Here is a 21915-nt window from a genome sequence, read left to right as displayed (position 1 = left end):
GCACGGAAGCTTTCTTGCCCGAGTCCCTTGGGCGGAGTGGGATGTGCGCTTGAGTGGGCGTGGTGATGAGGCGGCGGGGTCTCGCTAGGACGTCGCGGGCACGAAAGAAAGGGAGAGTTGGTGTTGCTGCGTCTTCGATGTCAAGTACGAGGTCGCCACCAGCGTCAGAGAGGTCGTCATCATTGATTGGGACGAACCAGAGGGCTTTGAAGAATTCGAAGACCGCATTTGCCATGGCGTGCTATCCTCTCCCGCACTATTTGTGTTTTGCAGAGCGGAGAACATTGGTAGCTGTCGATATAGCACCATCGCCCATGAACAAAGAAGCCAGCTGCGAAGCCGCATGAGGAAAGAAGTTTGGCTATCATCTTACGAAGGCGAACAAAGAAGCTGCTTCGTGGTTGCCGAGCGTCAGAATCCTGTATCTGGTCTTTGCGCACTTTTGACAGTGAAAGCGGCCCAGGAGGGTGTGAAAGATATCGTGGACCTTCTCACAGACAACAAGCCCCGTCGATGAGAGATAGGTGATCATTTCAGGCGCACTAAAGTCCGGGACAACGGTATGAACCGCATCTCGCTCTAGGAGTGTCCGAGTCGCTGCTTCGACTGCCTGCTGTTTAGCGTCGGTGGATCTTAGGCAATCACTCGGCACTATCGCTTTCCTGTGAACGGCTCCATGCGCCCAGGCTGGCTGCTGGTCGATGGTAGATCCAGACTTCCGAGTCATGTACGCTCGCATGCTGACGATGCTTCTGGCGGCAGCGAGACATCGTCGGTAGGTCAGCTCTCAGAATTAAGCACTGTCTCGTTGTTGGTGAGCAGTCCATCCGCATCCTCTCCGAAGTCACTCCCAGGCGCTCCACGAATGCCTCTGTGGCGAACAAGATACCATGAGCCTTGAAGTCGCTCCCAGTCCATGGCGCTGACGCTCTCCCGTCGGAGACCATCTGGAAAGCCGCTCAGCGTTCGAAGAACCTGTAGACGAAACTCATCAGTGGTGGTTCATAGCGGGACTCTGGATCCTTCACTATCATACCCAAACAGTGCCCTTGCCAGCTCGTTCATTCACCTCTGCCGCAACGTCAACGAAGGTCGAATGATAACTCGGAACAGCTTCAAGCAACCGCTGAAGTTGTCCGATTAACTCTTCCGTCCCGGTTGCACGAATGGTCTCATTGGCCGCATCGAAGTTGGTGTTGAAGTCGAGGGCTAGGTAGCGGAGGCATGGATCGTCCCAGCTCTTCGTGTTGATGCAGTTCAACATGGTCACTGACAACTCCTTCAGTTGCTTTTCAATGGCTGTTTCAGGGCGTCGATCATGATATGGTTGTATGTTGAGAAGTGCCAGGGAAGGATGAGTGCCGAAGAGTGCGTGACCTGAAGCGGAAGCAGGAGGAACGTGGGATGTGTCTGACATGTCTAGCAGTGGATCGGTGGTCTCCATGTCGGCAACGAAGTTCATATACACGTCAATTGCTGCCAATGCTTTGACGGCATCCGGATAGAGCACGTCTTCAAGGAGAGTGAGCAGTGAAGGGAAGGAATTGCCGTGCTTACAGACACCTCATGTTGTCAGATACATACCTGTAAATAGGGAGTCCTAGCTTGCTAGCAAAGGACGGACGACAGCAATGAAGTTCAAGTTGTCGGAGGATCAACTGTTGATCATGACTTACCGTTGTGAGCAGTCTTGCCAAGTCGACAAAGTTCTCGCATCACGTGAAAGTCACATGCCTCACCGGAGAAAAGAAACGGTCCTTCCCCGACTCCGAGCAAGCACTCGACACATTTCGTTCGGCGCGTGCTTGTCGCAGATTGATGGCGTGTGAATCTCGTGAGAGCGGAAGCACATCTCCTATCAACCCTGCTGCCGATCTTTCAGCCTTCTTTCGCCGTCGGCTCAGACCAGAGCAGACTCGTTGTTGTGGTCATACAGCGTTCGCCACGGAACGGTAGATCTTAAGCTGCAGGCGATCAAGATGGACATGTGCCAAACATGCGGCCTGAGGTCATCTTTGACGGAGCGTTCGCAAGTGCACAAATTTCACTGCTCGGAGGGCTCGGCAGTGCCAGAGGTGGCCTTCATTCCTGTTGCTGGCCAATGAGCAGTCGACGCTGGCTCGGAGATTGAAGTCAAGTCCTCCGTTCTGCGGCGAGTCTGCGCCTCTGACTGTAGTGTGGAGTGTGTCAGCGGGATTGGGGCTTGGGCGGCCTTGGGCGGATTGATGCGTGCGAGAGCATCCGTGGGCTGCCGGCGATGACAGGCGGTAGTATAGAGTAGCTGAACGTCTTCCGCTGTCTTGACCAAACTTTGCCCATCACGTCGAACGAATAAGAACAAAACAAAAGTGGTTACCTGGTGCAGTGCAGTGCAGGAGCGACAGGCTGAGTTAAGCGTGGCTGACGCCGACCGAGCGGACATTACATCGCGTGGGACCTAATTAAACGGATCTTCACCAATCTCTGTTGCTGCGGCCTACCCCCATTCCACCAACACCTCAGCAGTCTTCCACCCACCACCCACCACCCCGAACACATACACCGACAGCAGCGACTTCAAGCGCATCGCCACCAAACAATCGCCCCGCATCACGACAGCAACGGCTTGTGCTACCTGACGCAGAGCAACACGGCTCTGCAGTAGGGCCAAAACTGCTGCCTCCTTCCGCTCCTCGACATCCTACCCAGCGCCATGAGGACACGCTACTTCTCCTTCGCCGGCGACGACTCGACCACCCAGCGCTTCTTCTCCGTCTCCAAACTCCCGCTGTCATGGCCCTCCCTCCCCGTCCTGGTCCCCCACCGCATACGGCGGCGCTTCCGCTCGACACGATCCAAGATACGCTCCATGCAGACGCCCACCTCCTCGATAGCCTCGCTCAACACCTCCCTCAACCCCGCCGACACCCTCCGCGCCCTCCGAACACACCACTGGAGCTATTATGACGCCCAGTACATCTTCTTAGCGATCGTGGCAACATTCGCGCTCTGCGTGATACAGAGCCCCGGGCCGTTCACCAAGACATTAATAGTGGCGGGGATGTTGACCCTACAGATAATACCGCTCACACGACAATTCTTCCTCCCATTCCTCCCGATCGCGGTATACCTACTGCTGTTCTACTCCTGCCAATTCCTGTCAGGGGAGTTTCGACCACCGATTTGGGTGCGAGTGCTGCCCACCCTCGAGAACATTCTCTACGGCGCCAACCTCAGCAACATCCTCTCCGCGCATCAGAGCACATTTCTCAGCGTCCTGGCATGGATACCTTACGGACTGTGCCACTTTGGCGCTCCCTTCGTCTGCGCCGGGCTGATGTTCCTCTTCGGACCTCCCGGAACAACGCCAGTGTTTGCAAGAGCTTTTGGCTACATGAATATCGTCGGCGTGATGACACAGATCTTGGTCCCATGCTCTCCGCCATGGTATGAGAACATGTATGGCTTGGCACAAGCAGATTACTCGATGAAGGGGTCTCCAGCGGGTCTGGCAGCCATCGATAAGCTGCTCGGCATCGACCTATACACCTCCACCTTCACCGCATCACCAGTCGTCTTCGGCGCCTTCCCGTCCCTCCACTCCGGCAGCGGCACCATGGAGGTGCTCTTCATGGCCCACACCTTCCCCGCCCTCCAACCACTCTTCGTTTTCTATCTCCTCTGGCTGTGGTGGTCGACAATGTACCTCTCGCATCACTACGCGATCGATCTCGTTGCCGGCAGCCTCATCTCGAGCATCGTCTACTTCATGTACCGAGGCCAATCCTTGCCTCGGTTGCAGCCCGGCAAGCTCTTCCGTTGGGACTACGACTACGTGGAGTACGGCGATGTCCCAGATCACTACGCATACGGCCTTGCGGACCTGGACGACTACCATCCCAAGGGCCTGCACGGCGACTCCGACGAATGGACGATCGGCTCCAGCAGCAGCTTCTCGAGTAGCAGCAGAGACCCTTCCGCGGGCATGCGATCTCCCGTCACCGATGAGTCTTCATGGGAGGGTGACACCATAGCCTCTTCGTCCGATACCGAGTACCAAAAAGCATAGGAGCGGGCTCGCACAATCGGAACGCAGTACCTTCCGCTTAATGCGTTGGTCTACGGACGGAGGATGACGACTTGACGATATTTGGACTGCATAGCACGGCGTCTTCGGGATACAATCATCAGCATCAGCGCGAGCTTTGGCGCGGGGCGGGCGGTATATCTAGGATCCTTCTTCGATTTAGCCTAGGGATTGGCGACGGGACTGTTCGATTCTGGAGCCTTGGCGGATGGCTTCTTTTACATTCTTCGAGATACCCGACATTCGCTACTATCGACTTTGGCTTGGCTTGTATTAAACAATGTACAGCATTACATTCGCTTGGGATGCTCTCCCTGCGATGGAACGGGCAGGGGCAGGGGCAGGGCGGAAGTGTGTATGGATAGATCTATGCTGGGATAGAGCATCACACGCATACGAGGGGTTAGGGGTTGGATATGGGACGGGGGTATTGATGAGGGATATGCATGGGCGGTGCATTAGTGGATGGGCAGAGATGGGAGTGTGGATAGTGATAATGCTAATTGATCAATTGAGATGCGGATCTGATGGTCTGCTGTTAATTCATGTTGATCCATCTTCCTCTCGTCGTGAGCCGGTGTCCGAGTATAGGACTTGGTTAATGAAGTAGTGTACAATGCCATTCACTGAGCTACTCATACACTTCGGGTATCTTGACACAGTATACTTCCCATATTTCTACAGCCATGCCTCGCTATGCATTCAACTTTTGACACCCCAGCCTTCGACATGCTACGGCACAACCACCACCCCCATACTCCCCGCCTGCGCAATTACACTCTTCACCAACCCCTCCAACCCCACCCCTGCCAGCCTTGTCTCCCCCTGCTTGATCCTCGCAATCTCATACACATGCTTCAGACTCACACTCCCCACACTCCCCATCCCAGCATTCCCCGGCACCGCGCTGGCAAAACTCGCTTTCCCCCTCCCCTCTAGCCCAAGCTTGCTGTGTGGTCCTGGCGTGTTGCCCGCGCCTTTGAGTTTGTTCTTCGTCGGGTTCACGCCGGCTGCGGCGAGCAAGAGGGATGCGGTGGGAGGCGTGCGCAGTTCGAAGGTGAAGCTGCGGTCGGGGCGGACGGTGACGCGGGCGGGAACGGGCGTGCCGGGGGTATAGTTTGTTGTGCGCGCGTTGAACTCCTGTGTCACACTGTTAGCTTTGCTGTGCGGGTAGTGGGAAGGTGGATGGGAGGTGGTTACTTTGCAAAAGTCCATCGATTTGACGCCTTTGCTTCCCAGCGCCGGGCCGACGGGGGGTGAGGGCGAGGCTTGCCCGGCGCCGACGATGAGTTTGACTATTTGGTCATTTTGGAGGGTTCGGCGCGCCATTGGGGAGGTCGGTGGAGACGACGTAGATGCGACTGAACTTCTGTACAGTAGAGTGCCAAGCTTACGCCCAAAGTGGAAGTTGTGCTTCACGTGACTCAAGCTAAAAATGTCTCGAGATCAAACATCCCTGCTCCCCCGAACATCCCCTGACAGCCACCACGCCCAAACCCCGGTCTCATCTCGAAACTTGGGTCATCCCACCTCGCGCCGCATCCTCTGGAATGTGGCCCTCCATGACTCCAGGAGAATGGGCATCGAAGCAACCACGTTGACCGTTATACCATCCGAACGACCAATAATGCAACGCTACCCGGCTGCATGCAATACGTGCATCCGTATGCGTCGTGTGTTGGCGCCGCTCAACTCCCAATCTCCCTACTCGCAAAAAAACGTCCAAAGGTTTCACCCTGTTTCTTATACATGCACACTCGCTACCCCCCTACTGTACCTCCCCCCTGAACGAGCCTATCTCACGCCGTCTGGGGGTGACACAACACACAAGCCCAACGGGCGCTGCTGCTGTGAGACACTCCGTCTGTCGCTTTCCTTTGCATCCTGCTTGTTGCATGCTTCCCTTCCTATTGTCATATGCACGCATTCGCTTGATCCATCCCACAGCAGCGAATCCTGGATCTTGCTGGTCGGGTACTTGCAGGAAGGAGGATGTACGGCGATCGCCCTACTTGCGATCCTACCCTACGCTCGTTGTTGTTCATATAAGCAGTCACAGGTGACGCCCCGCTTGTTGGGCGGCGAGCACAATGGTAAGTGGTCAGCGGTTCTTATGCAGTTCCTGCTTTGGGTTTGAGATGCATTACTGGTCGGACTGATACGCCTTTCGAACGTTTGCAGCCCGATACTCGTGGTTCGTCGCTGAGAGGGAGGACGCCGACGTTGGTTGTGTCGAGACCTGCGGATGAGAGAGAGAGTCCTCCTGGACGGAAGAGTGAGAGAAGACATCGACGGCGGGCCGACAGGTCTAGGGAAAGAGACAGGTCGCCGCAGTGGGAGGACATAGACAACTACGAGCCACCACGGAGGAGGAGAAAGTCGAGGAGGGTGTCGCCGGCGCGCTCGACCACGTCGACTGGGTCTGGTCGTTCACAGCGAAGACAACACTCGGCACAGCACAAGTCTACTGGATTCTTTCCGAGCTTATCACGCATCCGCGAAGCGACTGGCTCTACCACCAGCTCGCGGCCGAGCACGAGAACTTCTGAAACAGACTACTATCCTGAGTACCAACCCAGCAGACACGCCCGCCATATGGACAGAGGGAACTCCAGGTATGGCAAGAGCATGAAGCGGACGTCGAAGACGAAGCAGCGCCATGACGAGAGCTTGCCAAAACTCAATCCTTCATCGTTGTCGATCCTGTCTGGGACGACAGGGACGTCGGACAGGTCCAGCAACAGCAGCTCGACGGTCACTCCGGAGTCCTATCTTCGAAAAACGAGTCGGCAGGCTCTGACTGCCGTGAAGCCACCCAAGGAGTCCGAGCCTCGTGAAAGTGTGACAAGCCAGCTGCCGAACGTGTTTGACTTTCTGGAAACGGATGCAGAGGACGATGACCACGATGGGAAGTCCGTAGCCTCCGCCTCGACATCTTCACAATACGAACCATCAGACGCTGGGTCCAGCATAGCTCCGGACACGCCTTCTTCGCGATCGACGTTTCCTTCTGCTTCTTCGCCCACATCGACACGGAGTCAGAGTGTCGCGGACCTCAGAAAGAAGTACGACCCGCAATTCAGTGCGTCGGTCTTTTCAGGACGGAGCGACAGCAGCAGTCCTGCTCCATCGTTGCGTAGCCTGAGGAAGCAGCCAACCGTTAGTGACGTCGAGGAAGAAGATGAGGAAGACGTTGGAATACCACCAGCGCCATCGGACATCAGCTATCAATCGCAGAGATCGTCATCACGCTCATCTAGACGCTCAGCTGGGTCTTACGACTCCTATTACCCCGGCGACGAAGCTATTCCACACGGCCTACCCTACGACCACCCCTCCCACTACATCCACCCCCTCCCGGGCCAACACCGCTCCTTCTCCCATTCCTCCACCCATTCCTCCCCCACCCAAAACCCCTACACCACAGCCCTCCAACACTACCACTGGCCTTCTCCCCCACCACTCCCACCCCAACCCCTCACGCACCAACCCTCCCCTCTCCACCCACCAGCCGCCCCCGAACCCCCCGACCTTTCGCACGCCCCACCAACCGGCTACGCCCACCTCGCCCTCGCCCTCTCTACCCCCAACACTTCCGGCGTTACCCCGGTATACCGTAAATTCGAATACCTCAATACCCGCCTCCTCCTGCACCTGCAAGACGAACTCGCTGAGTTGGAGGAGCAGCTGCGCCACTTGGACGACATCATCTCCTCGTTAGACGGACATCAGCACCCGGCTTCCCGACGGCGGGAGAAATGGGAGGGCAACGAGTTGCACATGCGCAGGACGCACTTGCTCGGCACGGTGTACGTGAAGATGGAGCAGTACCGCAAGGTCCTGGCCGGGATGAAGGAGGTGGAGTCGTCTACGACAAAAGCAGGGCAGGAGGAAGTAGAGGGTTTGAGAGCGTGGATGGAGCGGGAGAGGCCGATTTCTGAACACGAGGCGGGTTTCTTGATGCACGGGGGGGATTTGGTTAAGGTCTCTCGCGGCGCCGGGGCAGCAACGGGGTCGCAGGGTGGAGTGGGCGTGTATGCGCCGTTGGGCGTGGTGGCGCCGGTGGTGCTGTTTGCCGTTGTGCCGACGCTTGCCGGCAGGTTGTTGGTTCTGGCGGTGTTGGGGTTGGGGGGCTGGGTTGTTGTGGGGAGGACTGCGGTTGGGGGGTTGATGGCGAGGAGGGATTGGATGATCTGCGGATTGGTGTATGGGATACTCATGGTTGTTTTGGCGATGTGCATGCCTGGGCGGTGTAGCTGACGGTTGAGCGAGGGCGGAGGAGGGAGAGAGATGATTGTGCATTTACGGCGTCACGATTGGACTTGGAGACGATACCCACAGGACATTCGAATGGAACGAATAACGGCGCCAACGGCGAACGATTACAAGGCAGAAAGCTAGCAATAGCCCCCTTCAACCTCAAGACCCATTCCCATTCCCGTTCTCCTCCACCAACCCCCTCAACACCCCCACCTGCAACGGCAACGCCTGCCCCATCCACGTCGCGCGCTGCGTATGATCCCTCACATCATCGCCCGTATTCGGATGGATCAACGCGCTGAGGGGGCCACGGTTAATCACCAACCACGGGATGAAAGCGCCGAATTGCGCGGGGGAGAAGACGTTGACTTCGAACATTGCTAGGGGGTGCGGGCCGATGGGGCGGTCGAAGAGCTTATATATTCGTAGCTCGGGGACTAGAATACCACATGAGTAGGGGTTATGGGAATTGTAGGGGGAGAAGGGGATGTACACTCCCGCCTTATCCTCTCATGCAACTCAGCAGCGAATTTCGTCTCAGAGGGGGAGGTTTGCAGGTAGTAGATATGCACATCAAACCCCCCTCGTCTCCCATTATCGATCGGTTCCACGAAGTGTTCGTACGCTTGACTCCGAGTTTTTGATACAGGGTTGACGAGGCTCTTCCCGTCTTCGGAGATGTCGCTGGTGTTGAGGTGAGCGAGGGCGGCGCTGCAGCCGCTGGCGGGGACGGTGAACATACTGGGGGAGTTTGGGGAGGTTGGAGTAGGGTCCTTGGAGGGGGGAGGGGTATTTGTAGAGGGAGGGGTCGCTCATCTTTGCTCGGTTTGAGATGGAGAGGGTGGTGTAGAAGGGCGTGGTTATTCAGCTTTCGATGCGTACCAAGGGAATTGACGAGGAACATCTTGGAGTACTTGTTAACAAGGCTTGGGGTACATGTACATACCCTTATCAATCCATACCGTCGATCAATGTACAGTGACTGGAAGGTTTGGGTGACGTGATTTCTAACAACGACGGAGGTGTTACGACGTCGTCGGAGGTTTTTGACGGCTATGTACATCAGCGGTCTTCTCCTAGCGAGGGCGACAGTGGCAGTGGCAGTTTGACCGGCAAGGCAGTATGCGGCCGCTTTCCCGCTCTTGCTATGTCGAAATATCAACGTTAAGAAGTGAGGTCGGAAAGGAGAGTGAGGAAGAAGAGATGATTAATTGAAGCCCCACTTCACGTGCTGGACGCGCCATTCACGTGTCAAGCTTCTCGACTTTGGACCAACACCAACACCAACATCTTTACTTTGATTATACAAGTCAACGATGAGCGCAGATTCACTCGCAGATGCGCAAGAGAGACTTGCGCAAGTCAAGCGCGAGATCAAGACATACGAACGCGCCTTTCAAGCGGAGCATGGCCGACCAGCGGAGCGTGAGGAGATCAAGAGGGACGCGACGATATGTACGTACATATGCTGGGGCGGTGTGGATGTGATCTGACAGTGTACAGGGAAGAAGTACGTCGAATACAAGGAGCTACAACGCCAGCTGTCGAAGACGCGATCGCCGAGACGAGAGAAGCCAGAGCCCAAGCCGATGAGCGACCATGGTAGGATATTGAAGGAGAGGCGCGCGAACAACGTGTCCGCCACACCCCAGAGACGAAGTAGAGTAGAGGATAAGCTGGAGAAGCCCGCGCCTGTCGTACAAGAGGTAGAGCAGACGCCCGCATGTATCAGGTTCGCACTCGGGCCTACACCACAGAAAGATGGAGAAGTGCTAGGCATATTCGACATGCTGCCCTCGGCGACTCCCTCGAAAGGCAAGGACGTATCCGCGCAAGAGACGGCTCAGGTCGTGGGCGCAACACCTAGCAAACCTTCAGCATCGGCTTCATCTGATCCACTACTATCACGAACGCCCCAATCCTCCAGCAAGCGCTACTATCTCGGCGCATTCGCCGGCACACCCCTGAAACGAAAATGCGAAGACCACCTCTACACCCCCAACACCGCAAAACGCCAATACGCCACCCCATCCTTCCTACGCCGAGACACCTCCCTCATCAGCATCCCCGAAGACGACAACGACACCGCCATGTTCCCACCGCCATTCAAGAAGCGCGGCCTCGTCCGCAGTCTCAGCACCATCATCCAAGGCCTCAAGAAGCAGGAAGAGAAGCGCATGGACGACGACTGGGACATCATGGACGAGATCGAGGCCGAGGAGCGGGGGGAAGCTCCGAAGCCTGCCGCGCCGAAAGTTCTGGTTGAAGATAGTCAAGTTGAGATGCCATTAGGTCCGGACCAGGGTGCAGAGTCGAGCGAGGATGAAGGGAAGGGCGATCGAGGGGCGTTGGATGCGGATGGGAGGCCGAGGAAGGTGTGGAAGAAGAAGGGGTTGAAGCGGCAGACGAGACGGGTGGTTATGCGGCCGGTGGTGCATAAGCCGGGGAAGGCTGTACCGGTGGAGGAGGATGCGGAGGAGAGTGCGGATGAGGTTGTGGGAGAGACGCAGCCCGCTGAGTTTGCAAAGGACGACGCTCGTGATGGTGATGGTGATGCGGAGTGGGCGGAGGAGGCTGGTGAGGAGGCTTTGACCGAGAAGATTCGGAAGGACGTAAAGAGTCGACAGGCAGCGAAGAAGAAAGCCGCCTTGAAACCTATGGAAGACGACCGTGGAAAGAAAGCGAAAAAAGGCAAGCCGGACGCTCATACCAATTACCGGAGGCTGAACATCAAAAATAAGAATTCGAAGGCCAAGGGGCGGGGAGGGAGGTTTGGGAGACGATGAGATGCTAGACCACATGTACATGGCTCTTTTGACACACGCAGACACGGCTTCTGACGCACACGACACTTCTGAAAGTCAAAAATATTATCCCTCGAGGCATTCTTCTTACCGTACAATCCATCCCGGTCCTTTCTCCAAATGCTCTCACGGCGTGCACAAATGAGCAGCAGGGCCGAGACGAAAACGACCATCTACCACCGCTTCCTCCCCACCCCCACCCCCCTCGCAGACCTCACAGCCCCACCCCTCCACATCATCCTCCTCGTTTCTATCTCCATCCCCTTCACGACTTCGTTTAGGTCGCGCATCTTCACCAGTCCGCCAGTCGTTCTCCGCTTTCTTGCCCACGGAGTCCGGGTCGACGTCCATTGGGATCGGGAGGTCTGGCATGAAAGTCTCGGGGGCGGTGCGGCGGTTCTTTGGGGTACTCCTTTCCTGTCCAGCGTGGGCATCGTCGTCGGGCCCGCGGCGGCGTTTGCCAATGGTAGACGGAGGCGTGACAGGGTTGGGGTCCGGAGGGGAGGGAGCATCTTCAACGAACACGCGTTTCGCACTCCCCTGCTGTTCTTCGGGAGGTGACGAAGGGCTTTTGCGCTTCCCTCCTGCGATCGATGGGTGGGTGGAGAGACCGGCTGCGCTTTGTCTGGATTTGAACTTGGACTTCTTCGCTGCTGGGGAGGCGAGGATCTCGACGTCGTCGTTGTCCTCGTCGTCGTCGGGGGAGGGGGAGGAGGGGCGAGGACGCTTGCCGAGTTTGCTTTTGGTCGTTGAGGGGTCTGGTGGGGTGGCGGTGGAGTAGTCGGTGGGTGATGGCGTGGGGATGGTAGAGGCGGTTGTTGCGAATTGGACTTGTTTTTTCCGCTTCTCTGGCATGGTGGCGCTTTTGTCTGGTCGTATGCTGGTTGGAGATGATGAGGCCGGCTCTTCTTCCTCGTCGTAGGAGAAGATGGAGATGGCTTCTTGAACTGTCGTCCCCGACTTTGTCTTACCCGCAGTTGAGACAGGCCTGCGTGTCTCAGACACCCGCCTCGCTGCAGTCTCAGACACCACCTTCCCTCGATCATCCGTCTCAGGAGTCCAGTCGAAAGTGTCCGGCACAGCGATGGGAGGGGCTTGTAGAGCCCGACGATGCGCAGCGTTCCTCCTCGCCAACTTCTCAGCATCCTTCGCCTCTTTCGCGAGTCGCGCTTCAGATTTGGTAGAAGGTGCTGTAGTGTACGCCGGCTTCTTCTTCTTCTTCTTCGAGTCCTGTTTGAGCCTCACCTCTGAGTCGTCGTCCCAGACTACGAAGGTTGTGGTGTGTGTAGACTGCTTTGCGTGTCTGCTGAAAAGCATATCGTCGATGCTTGCGCGTTCTTCCTTCACCGTCTAGAACCTGCTGCAACGTCACCTCCCCAAGCAGATTCCCCGCCGCATCCTCGCCAAAGAGCGACCAGTGCTGCTCAGCTGTCCACTCGGCATCGAGGTTTTCGGAGTCCGGATCGGCTCTCCGCTTCTTCGGCAAACAGTGGTGTTTGGAGGCGTGTTGGAGTCGTCGCTGACTTCGTACAAGCCGGTTTTGTCTTGTAGACCTTGTCGCTGGGCCCAAGCAGCGGTGGGCTCGAAGTCTGCGTTGGCGACGGGGGGAAGGGCGAGAGGCATGAATGATGTTTTGCACTGCTTGGTTTTGGAAAGGAATGTCCGGCGAAAGGATGCTGGTGAATAGAGTAGGGGATGGGAAATTCTGTAGATATGAAGGTACTGAATGCAGCAAAGAGGAAGAACTGGACGGAAGAGAAAGTGGTGGAAATACTCTCAAAGGGGTCGTACACATTCGTGAGCGAACTGTCAAGCGTGCGTGGCTTCTCGGAGTGTCGTTGGTAATGACACTTGGATTGACTGAGCTGGACTGTATGTAGTAGCGGTCGAATTGTCTGCAAAAGCAAAGCCCGCATTGTAGCGGAACTGGAGTGTTACAATGCATGGTCTTGTCTTCCAAGGCACCAGACATGTCTCTTTCGCGACATTCGAGCGAGAAAATGGTCCTGTCCCGACGACAATGCACTCTGGTGTCGCGGAGTTTCCTTCTGCCTGCGTTCCTCCGCAGAAAGGTCTGCCCATGACCACGAATGTCCAAATGTCGGATCAGTTCTTGAATGCCTATTCTTGCGGGCGGTTTCCAGCAGCCGCGGTCTCGGTTGAAAGTTCCCCATGGGACCTTTGACCGAAGCTGATCTCTTCTGCATGCTGCTGTGTGGGGCCAGCTAGGCTGTGATGGTATGTCTTCATTCATCTCGTCGTTGTCGAAGTTGTTCTGCCGTAGCCTGGAACAGCGGCCTTTTGAAGAGCTTCCACACTCCTACGCCTTCTTCTCCCCCTCACCCGCACCCCCCTTCTTCTTCCTCCCCTTATCCTTCTTCCGCTTACTCCGATCCCGCTTCTTCAACCCCTGCATGCCCGCCTTACACACATCCGCATACCGTGCAAAAAACCCTTCAATCTCGTCCGGCTGCACAACAGTACTCAATTTGACTTTATCCGGGTTCTTAGTCTTCTTGTCGTTTTTTGTGCTTTTGCCGTCGGTGGCGCGGACGATGATGGGGAGCGGTTCGGGGGGGTGGAGGTCCCAGAGGGGATCGTCTGGGACTTTGGCGGCGGGGGATGTGGGGGCGGAGGTGGTGTCGTGGGTCACTGGGGAGGGGTTAGCTTGTGGTGGTGAGCTGGTGGGTGGAGATGAGGTACTTCGTTTTTGGTTGAGGTGGACGGAGCCATGGCCTGCTTTCTGGGTATTTTCGAGGAGGGTGGCGAGTTGGGTGAAGAACTAAGAGGGTGTTAGTGTGTACTCGTGGTCCATGTGAATATCGGATACCTCGTCGTGGCTTAGATGTGCCTTGGCCATGTTCAAGTACCACCACTGTTTTCGTCCAACCTGCACGTGTCCGAGCAGTCTTGTGTACAACGAACGGTTCAACAAGTCTTCAGCAGCGCCAATAGTCTGGTATGCTGTGACGGCGGTGTCGATGTATGAAGATGAGGTCAAAACTCAGTGGGGTCAAGAAGGTGGGATGAATTTCCAGACCTCAGAATTTCTTGACAACCGACCTCCTTTGCGACAATGAGCCGCGACGCCTACAGAGGGCCCAAATTGCCCCAGAGTCTTTTGGACCGAGTCGGAAACAGCAATGACTCGAGGTTCCAGCAGCATGGCGGCGCGCGCAAGGCTCGGCGGAAGGCTGAGAGGCTGCAGAAGAAGACCGCTCGAAGTCAGCCAGCAGCAAGGCGGCCGGTGGTGAAGAAGAGGCAGGACGTTGAGTCGGACGATGAAGACGGGGTAGGAGAATACGAAGAGCAAGATGCTGCACCAACGCCTCCAGCCCGAAGGAAGGGCCGGGATAGCGATGTCAAACCGCTGAAGTCCATCTTGAAGAAGAGACAGCCGGAGCCTGTGCCTGAGTCTGAGAGTAGCGCCGAGGAATATGGAGACGAAGATGAAGCACCAGCAGCTCCTGTCGTGTCCCGAGCTGTCAAGTCTCGGTTGGAGGAGGACGATGCTGAGATTGCTGCTTTGGAGAAGAAACTCGGCATGAGAGGCAAGAAGTCAAAAGCAAAGGACGACGATGGGCTGGACTGGCTGGTTGAGGGATCTGAGAGTGAGGATGAGGGTAGCGGTTTGAAGCGTAAAAGACCGGAGGACAAGAAGTGGTTGCGTGATAAGCGGATGAAGGCTTCTGGTGGCGACGACCAACGTGATCTGGCTGATGAAGAGGAGTCCGACGACGAGCTTGCCGAGCTGGATGGCCATGGTACGGACGAGGACAAACTCGAGAACCCCTTCTCCGAAGACGAGGTTGGCAGTGAGGACTTTGGCGGCTTCGAGTCAGAAGAGGATGAAGTGGCACCGCCGCCGAAGAAGAAGCAGAAGGAGAACCCATACGTCGCACCGGTCACACAGGACGCTGCACCAGTCGCCAAATACATACCACCGTCGTTACGGAAGCCGGCTGCATCAGACGAGGAAACGCTACGCCAGCTTCGAAGACAGCTTCAAGGTCTGCTCAACCGGCTGTCGGAAGCCAATATGCTATCAATCTTGCAATCGCTGGAAGACCTCTACACGAGGAACGCACGACAGCATGTCACTTCGACTCTCGTGGATTTGCTTGTTGGCCTCGTCTCCGACTCGGCAGTGCTAAATGACACCTTCCTCATCCTGCATGCTGGCTTCGCTGAAGCGGTATACAAGGTGATTGGCACAGACTTTGGCGCGCAGATGCTGGAAAAGATTGTCGAGAACATCGACCACTTCCGCAGCAGACAGGCTTATGAGGGCAAGCAAGCCCTGAATCTGCTTGCCTTTCTCTCCTTCCTCTACAATCTCCAGCTTGTAGGAGGTGCAATCCTCTTCGACTACATCCGCCTTCTCCTCGACGAGCTATCCGAGAACAACACCGAGCTCCTCCTCCGCATCATCCGCACCTCCGGCCGCCAACTCCGAGGCGACGACCCTTCCGCACTGAAAGACATCGTCCTCCTCCTCCAACGCTCCATCGGCCAACTCGGCGAAGCCAACCTCTCCGTCCGCACCAAATTCATGATCGAAACCATCCACAACCTCAAGAACAACCGCCTGAAAACCGGCATCGCCTCTTCCGCTCTCACCGCCGAACACCTCACCACCATGAAACGCACCCTCAGCACCCTCTCCTCATCCCGCCAGCTCAAAACCACCGAACCCCTCCGCATCTCCCTCGCCGATATCCGCGATAGCGAGAAGAAAGGCAAATGGTGGCTCATCGGCGCCTCCTACGCCGATCCTGCCAAACACACTTCCACCCTCTCCTCAAAACCCACGGGCGGCCCGGACCCCGACGCAGGCTACGACTCCGAAACCCCCGGGACCGTCAACCTCGCCCGCCTCGCGCGCGCCCAAGGCATGAACACCGACGTGCGCCGCGCCATCTTCATCGCCCTGCTCTCTTCTTCAAACTACGCGGAAGCGCATATGAAGATCTTGAAACTGCATCTGAAGAATAAACAACAGCTCGAGATCCCCCGCGTCCTCGTCCACTGCGCTGGGGCGGAGGAGGGGTGGAACCCTTTCTACGCGCTTGTGGCGCGCAAATTTTGTGTGGGACGGGGGGTGCGGAAGGCTTTTACTTTTACTTTCTGGGACGTACTGAGGAGGTTAGAGGGGGCTGGAGAGGAGGAGGAGGAGGCAGAGGCGTGGGGGGTAAGGAGAACGGTGAACGTGGGCAAGTTTTTCGGGTGGTTGGTTAGTGGTGGGGGCATGAGTTTGGCTGTGCTGCGGAAGTTGGGGCCGGATTTCGCGTGGGGTGAGGGGGGGACGGGGATGTTGGTGGAAGTCCTTCTCACGACTGTGTTATTGCAGGTGCGGAGGCAGGCGTCGAAAGGCCGTCGGGGAGATTTTCCCGCGGCGTCCGCGTCTGCTGCTGATGGCGAGCATGTCACTCCCAGCAGTGCTGGTGAGGGGACGCAGTCGTTCGAGCAGTCTGTTAAGTCCCTCTTCGCTTCGATGGCTGGGGCGCAGGAGATTATTCCGGGTTTGAGGTATCTACTAGAGAATAGAGTGGCGAAGGCGGAGCTGGCGAGGACGAAGAAGGAGAAGAGGGATGTGGAGACGGGGTGTGGGATTGCGGTTGAGGCGCTGGAGGAGGCGGGACGTGCTGGGCCGGTGCTGGGACAAGGGGAAGATGAGGATGATAGTGAGTAGGAATCCTGTAGACATTCAGCTGAGAGCAGTTCATACCGAAGCCAGATCTTCAACTCTCTCCCACTGAACCATTTCGAACGTACGATCGCGGCACAGAACAGTTTGCGTGTCTTGTGCTGAGAGAGGATGAAGAGGTGAAGCACGAATCGGCACGAACACTATTTTGTATACACCCGCAAAGCTACTCAAACGCGTCGGTAAAGACCGGTGTCTAGGCCGCGTGCTCTCAAAGCCGCGCCCTCATGTTCGAAGTAAGTAAAAAAGGTCAAAGGCAAGAACGCTCACAAACGCCAAAACGCCTCGCCATGTCGCTTCCTATCCCGACTCAGCGTTATTCCTTGTCAAGTCGTCACTCATCACCAGCATGTATCCAGAACCCATTCCCGACCCAAACCCCCTATTCCCCCTTTCGCTCGCAGAAAAGGATGACGGCACTACTGCTCAGCAATCCACCGATCCAACATCATCGCCATGACCCCCTCGCCCATCCCCGCGTTTTCTCCCCACCCCATTCCCTCCAGCATCCCGTCCATCCCGCCGCCGAAATCCAGTTCCTCCCCGCAGGAAGGCGGACTACTGCCTGGAATCGAGTCGTAGCCGGGGGAGAAAGGGTTCTCGGAGTACTTTTCAAACAAGCTTTGCCCACCCGCGACGTCGGGCTCCGCGGCCACGGCGCCGAAGTTGAAGGATGCGGTATCGTAGTCTCCGCCGGTGGAGGGGGAGGAGACCCCGGTGAAAGCGTCGTAGTGCTGGCTATTCACGTTCAGCTGGCGGGTGTTGTTCAGTGCGGCAGGGGAGATGCAGGCCGATTTCTGCGGGCTGGGAGGGGAAGTAGGCGGAGTTTCAACGAGGTTGATGAAGGCGGTCGGGTCGATGAAGTCGGAGGAGTCCGGGGGCGTCATGGGCAGGCTGTTGTTGTCTGTCATGCGGGAGCTGCTGCTGCTGGCGTAGGAGGCTGCGGTTGCGGTTTGGCCGTGCGCGCGGTCGAGTTTGCGGGCTTTCTTCGCTTTCGACGTGCGGGAGTCCATGTCTGGACGTTCCTTCTTCGGTCGGCCGCGCTTGGGCTTGTCTTCTTCGTTCTTCTCGAAGCCCGGGAGGGCGCCTTTGCACATGCCTCGTTGGCGGTGGCGGGTCAGGGCGTCGTGGCGCGCGAAGCCGCTGCCGCAGGGACATACATGGGGTCGGTCGTCCTTGTGGATTGCCGCATGTCGTTTCATGTCGTGCTGACGGACGAAGGTCTTGCCACAGTCGTTGCAGCAGAATTGGCGGTCGCCGAGATGGTTCTGGACGTGTGACCGGGCATTCTCTTTCCGCTTGAAGAATTTGCCGCACGGCTTGTGGTTGTCTTCCATGAATTGGCAGGTCCAGCCTTTCGTGTTTGGGTCCTGGTGCGAGATGTAGGCGTCCACTTGCTCTGGCGGAACGCCAGTCTCGACGATCGACGCGTTGACGTCCTCGCCTAAGTTGTGAAGCATGGCGGTTCGTGGTGACATGCCGCCCATCGATCCGCCGACCATGAAGCTGGGACTGTTGAAGTCGTCTGATGCGCCGGCGGTTGCGTGAAGGAGATTGTCGCCGTCGAACCCGTCACCAAGTGGTGGCGTTGGTTCTTCGAACACGGTCGGCATGGCACCAATGTTGTTGCACCTGGGTGACATTGGATCGATGGCGGACGATGAGTATGCTGATGAAGCGTATCCATCGTTGCAATTGACCGAGAAGGACTCCTGCGAGAAGCCAGTCTGTTGAGGAGCGTATGGCGAGGAAGGTATCTGCATGGTATGACCGTCGTAGCCCATGGGCATGGGAGCGACATCATACTGGAAGCTCTGACTTCTCGCGTGCTTGACGTCCGTTGGAGGTGGGCTGGGCCAGCTTTGAACGTAATGCTGTGGTGTGTTTGGTACTGTCCGAGCGTGACCTTGAGAGACTGGCGTGACAGTGCGCGGTAGATTGATCATCGGCTGCTGTGGCATGTGACCTTCAAGCGACATATCGCTAGGCAGTGGCTGATTGAGGTTGACGAAATTGTCAGGCTGCGGTTGATGAACAGGGGAATGGCCAAACTTCTGCTGGTACCATTCCAGATGATGTTGAAGTTCTTGAAGCGCCTGCTCTTGGTTGGGATGAGTTGGTGTGGGAGCGACAATGGCTGGAGTGCCGTTGCCATTTTGTTGTTGTTGTTGTTGTGGATTGAATCGAAAGTCCTGCGCCAGGTGGCCCGGCTGGTCCAGGCTATGCTGCTGCGTTTCTTGCACAAAATGCTGTTGGATTGGTCCTTGGTGTCCTGTGTTAGTATTCTCTAGTTGTATCCTTACTGGCGGTGTTGTTCCGGTGGGAAGTCCATGGTCCTGTGGCAATAGTTGTCGGAAACCAGCCGGCGAGTTGAGGTCACTCAGGCTCTGGTCGAGACTGAGCCCTCGCCTGTGTGCTTGTACTGGTCTGTTCCGTCGGGCGTTTCCAGGAAGTGGTGTTGCTAGTATGGGTACCTCGAGCGATTGTTGTCGTCGGTGTTGTTGTCGTCGCTTTTGGATGCTCGAGGTTGAGTTAGTGGACAGCATTTTTGAATTTGCAAGTCGAGTCCGGATGGTCGTTGGTTAGTCGCGAAGAGCAAGTGAATGCCTCCGTATTGTCCGGTATCTTCATATCGTCAGTACATGTCTGACCCATCTCATGTCTATAGATTAATTCTTACCTCACGCAGTGCACGCCGCAGCCGCCGGGCGCGGTGTCGTTCTTAGATCAACTCAGTCGCAATGGATGTTGACTGTGCGATTGACTGATCACAAGATGGCCTCTCGGCCGGTGGAGGTGTAGTTTGTAGTAGGTTGTGGTCGCGAAGCTCGCTGTTGGTTCGAGAGTATGTACAGGTACTGGTAGGTAGGGGTAGTGGGTGGTTTGGGTAGCGGTGTGGTAGAGGTGTGGTCGCAGAAGTTGACCGTTCAAATGCAGAGAGTGAAGTGTTGTCGTCGTTGCTAGGTCGCGCCTTCCGAGCAACGAGAAGCGAGGACTAGCGGCGAAGCTTAAATCTTCACTTCGACTTCTGGCCTCGGGAGTGCTTTTGGATTCGCCGATGCTCTTGGCACGCACGCAGATTCGAAAGTCGTTCTTCCACCAGCCTCTACCTCTCCCACGACATCCGCTTCTTATTGAGGAAGGCAGTAACACCAACACTGCTGAGACAAGATGCAGATCTTCGTCAAGACCCGTAAGTATACATCTGCTTCTAACCAGATAACAGCCTACTGACCACGCGCGCGCAGTAACGGGCAAGACTATCACCCTCGAGGTGGAGTCCTCCGATACCATCGACAATGTCAAGTCCAAGATCCAGGGTATGCATGCCTTCATCATACAGCGCAACGCATTGCATACTAATGATGTGCAGACAAGGAGGGCATCCCACCAGACCAGCAGCGCCTAATCTTCGCCGGCAAGCAACTCGAAGACGGGCGCACCCTCTCCGACTACAACATCCAGAAGGAGTCCACCCTCCACCTCGTCCTGCGTCTGCGCGGAGGCGCCAAGAAGAGGAAGAAGAAGGTCTACACCACGCCCAAGAAGATCAAGCACAAGCGCAAGAAGACCAAGTTGGCCGTGCTCAAGTACTACAAGGTCGACGGCGATGGCAAGATCGAACGTCTGCGGAGGGAGTGCCCGACGGAGACCTGCGGTGCTGGTATCTTCATGGCTGCGATGCACAACCGCCAGTACTGCGGACGCTGCCACCTGACGTACGTCTTCGACGACCCGAAGTAGAGGGATGGTGGTGATGCGCATGGAGCGAGGAGCAGATGAATAGCGGCGAGGTGGTCGCAACACATCTTTCAGCCGTCACATTTCACGATCTTTCTTCCCATTTTCTCCCAGTATCGCAGAATTATGAAAATCACGTGCACCATCTACACTAACCCGAGCTCCGATGCACTTCGGCGTTTGATGAACGCGGGCCGATATCGTCCACCACATTGCACCCCACCTAGGTCATCCAGTGTTCGTCTTCTCGGTCTTCTCGAGCTTCACTCACGCGACAAGATACTTTCTTGGTGCGCTCGACCTCTCATCACGTATCTTGCTACCACGTCGCACTCGAGACCGATCTCGGGATGGCCACGACGAACGGCAACCATGCTTCCGAAGACATGATCAAGGGCCTTGCTCACGTCAACATCTTGGTAAAGCTTCAACTCCGCCATACTTACTTCGGGGTGTTATCGATCACCATTGCTAACAGTCGCCAGGTCCCGCCAGGCACACTCGACCAAGCGAATGAGTTCTATGGAAATACACTCGGCTTGCATTCTCGCCAGGTGCCCAAGCTGCAGGCCGGGACGTTGGCGTGGTTCGATATCTCAGATTCCGGGCAACAGGGTAGGTGATCCAGTGTCCAATCGAGCGTCAACCTTCAATCAACCGATCTGACAGCATACCGCAGTGCATGTAGCGTTTGGACAGAACGAGACCAAGTCTTCTCGCCACCCGTGCTTCAAGATCGGTTCTCCGGATGCGTTGATGCAGTTGAGGCAGCGGATATGGGAGCACCATGAGCGCGGTGGTGAAGCGGCGCCTCAGGTAAGACCTCATCATGACGTTGGGATGGAAGCATGTCCTGCTTAAGGGCCTTTGCTGATCAGGAGCAGGAGGCCGACAAGCCGGGTACGCAGAACAGTGGTTCTCAAGGGGTGGAATTCCCGTCCAGATTCTTTGCAAGGGATTATGCTGGGAATAGGTTGGAGTTCAGCCTTTGAGGGGGCAAAGACCATCCGGTAGAGAGCGGTGCAGCGTCCTTGGGCTTGTCTTCTGTTTGGATATGTGTCAACCGGCAGAGGTCTAGAGTACCAACGTACGCCGAGGTATCATCACCCGGTCACCACCCGGACCGTGAACTGAGTTGCTAGCCGGTCGTGAGTGTGGCTCACACCCGGCGTGAAGCTTCAATAGTACTCTTAGCCATTTTCTTGCTGCAACACCAGGCCAAAGCAGTTTCCAGCGTACACCACCGTCGTGCTTGTCACCCGGCGGGCTACAATGTCGTCAACCGGGTTGCTAGCCGGTCGTGAGGCATACATGTATTTGTTGAACAAGTGTCTCGC

The 21915-nt window shown here is 56.5% G+C and overlaps 11 protein-coding genes across 11 annotated transcripts; 5 read left to right on the top strand and 6 right to left on the bottom strand.

Annotated features, from left to right (window-relative positions):
• Positions 1-780: 780 nt before the first annotated feature.
• On the bottom strand, positions 781-1264 carry LTR77_006463 (uncharacterized protein; the record flags this gene model as incomplete). The annotated part of the gene is made up of 2 exons (XM_064803705.1): positions 781-975; positions 1037-1264. The coding sequence occupies 2 exons, from the start codon at positions 1262-1264 to the stop codon at positions 781-783; spliced, it is 423 nt and encodes a 140-aa protein (XP_064658620.1).
• Positions 1265-2692: 1428 nt separating this feature from the next.
• Positions 2693-4048, top strand: AUR1 (Phosphatidylinositol:ceramide phosphoinositol transferase (IPC synthase); the record flags this gene model as incomplete). Its single annotated transcript, XM_064803704.1, has 1 exon — positions 2693-4048. One exon carries the CDS (start codon positions 2693-2695, stop codon positions 4046-4048), a length of 1356 nt encoding a protein of 451 aa, XP_064658619.1.
• A 750-nt stretch (positions 4049-4798) lies between these two features.
• MRPL19 (mitochondrial 54S ribosomal protein YmL19) lies at positions 4799-5395 on the bottom strand (the record flags this gene model as incomplete). Its single annotated transcript, XM_064803703.1, has 2 exons — positions 4799-5206; positions 5267-5395. The coding sequence occupies 2 exons, from the start codon at positions 5393-5395 to the stop codon at positions 4799-4801; spliced, it is 537 nt and encodes a 178-aa protein (XP_064658618.1).
• A 761-nt stretch (positions 5396-6156) lies between these two features.
• Positions 6157-8326, top strand: LTR77_006460 (uncharacterized protein; the record flags this gene model as incomplete). Its single annotated transcript, XM_064803702.1, has 2 exons — positions 6157-6159; positions 6248-8326. 2 exons carry the CDS (start codon positions 6157-6159, stop codon positions 8324-8326), a joined length of 2082 nt encoding a protein of 693 aa, XP_064658617.1.
• A 159-nt stretch (positions 8327-8485) lies between these two features.
• Positions 8486-9066, bottom strand: LTR77_006459 (uncharacterized protein; the record flags this gene model as incomplete). Its single annotated transcript, XM_064803701.1, has 2 exons — positions 8486-8763; positions 8820-9066. 2 exons carry the CDS (start codon positions 9064-9066, stop codon positions 8486-8488), a joined length of 525 nt encoding a protein of 174 aa, XP_064658616.1.
• A 576-nt stretch (positions 9067-9642) lies between these two features.
• Positions 9643-11112, top strand: LTR77_006458 (uncharacterized protein; the record flags this gene model as incomplete). The annotated part of the gene is made up of 2 exons (XM_064803700.1): positions 9643-9781; positions 9830-11112. 2 exons carry the CDS (start codon positions 9643-9645, stop codon positions 11110-11112), a joined length of 1422 nt encoding a protein of 473 aa, XP_064658615.1.
• A 144-nt stretch (positions 11113-11256) lies between these two features.
• LTR77_006457 (uncharacterized protein) lies at positions 11257-12447 on the bottom strand (the record flags this gene model as incomplete). Its single annotated transcript, XM_064803699.1, has 1 exon — positions 11257-12447. One exon carries the CDS (start codon positions 12445-12447, stop codon positions 11257-11259), a length of 1191 nt encoding a protein of 396 aa, XP_064658614.1.
• Positions 12448-13450: 1003 nt separating this feature from the next.
• Positions 13451-13990, bottom strand: LTR77_006456 (uncharacterized protein; the record flags this gene model as incomplete). Its single annotated transcript, XM_064803698.1, has 2 exons — positions 13451-13912; positions 13961-13990. 2 exons carry the CDS (start codon positions 13988-13990, stop codon positions 13451-13453), a joined length of 492 nt encoding a protein of 163 aa, XP_064658613.1.
• A 216-nt stretch (positions 13991-14206) lies between these two features.
• SGD1 (suppressor of glycerol defect) lies at positions 14207-16822 on the top strand (the record flags this gene model as incomplete). Its single annotated transcript, XM_064803697.1, has 1 exon — positions 14207-16822. The coding sequence occupies one exon, from the start codon at positions 14207-14209 to the stop codon at positions 16820-16822; it is 2616 nt and encodes an 871-aa protein (XP_064658612.1).
• Positions 16823-17256: 434 nt separating this feature from the next.
• ACE2 (Metallothionein expression activator) lies at positions 17257-19169 on the bottom strand (the record flags this gene model as incomplete). The annotated part of the gene is made up of 2 exons (XM_064803696.1): positions 17257-19057; positions 19141-19169. The coding sequence occupies 2 exons, from the start codon at positions 19167-19169 to the stop codon at positions 17257-17259; spliced, it is 1830 nt and encodes a 609-aa protein (XP_064658611.1).
• Positions 19170-20928: 1759 nt separating this feature from the next.
• On the top strand, positions 20929-21570 carry LTR77_006453 (uncharacterized protein; the record flags this gene model as incomplete). Its single annotated transcript, XM_064803695.1, has 3 exons — positions 20929-21193; positions 21258-21394; positions 21457-21570. The coding sequence occupies 3 exons, from the start codon at positions 20929-20931 to the stop codon at positions 21568-21570; spliced, it is 516 nt and encodes a 171-aa protein (XP_064658610.1).
• Between the last annotated feature and the right edge of the window lie 345 nt (positions 21571-21915).

This window comes from Saxophila tyrrhenica (genome assembly GCF_035928015.1).
Source record: "Saxophila tyrrhenica strain CCFEE 5935 chromosome Unknown scaffold_9, whole genome shotgun sequence".
Classification (NCBI taxonomy): Eukaryota; Fungi; Ascomycota; class Dothideomycetes; order Mycosphaerellales; family Extremaceae; genus Saxophila; species Saxophila tyrrhenica.
Note: the sequence above shows the minus strand (reverse complement) of the source record. Positions and strands in the feature narration are given on the sequence as shown.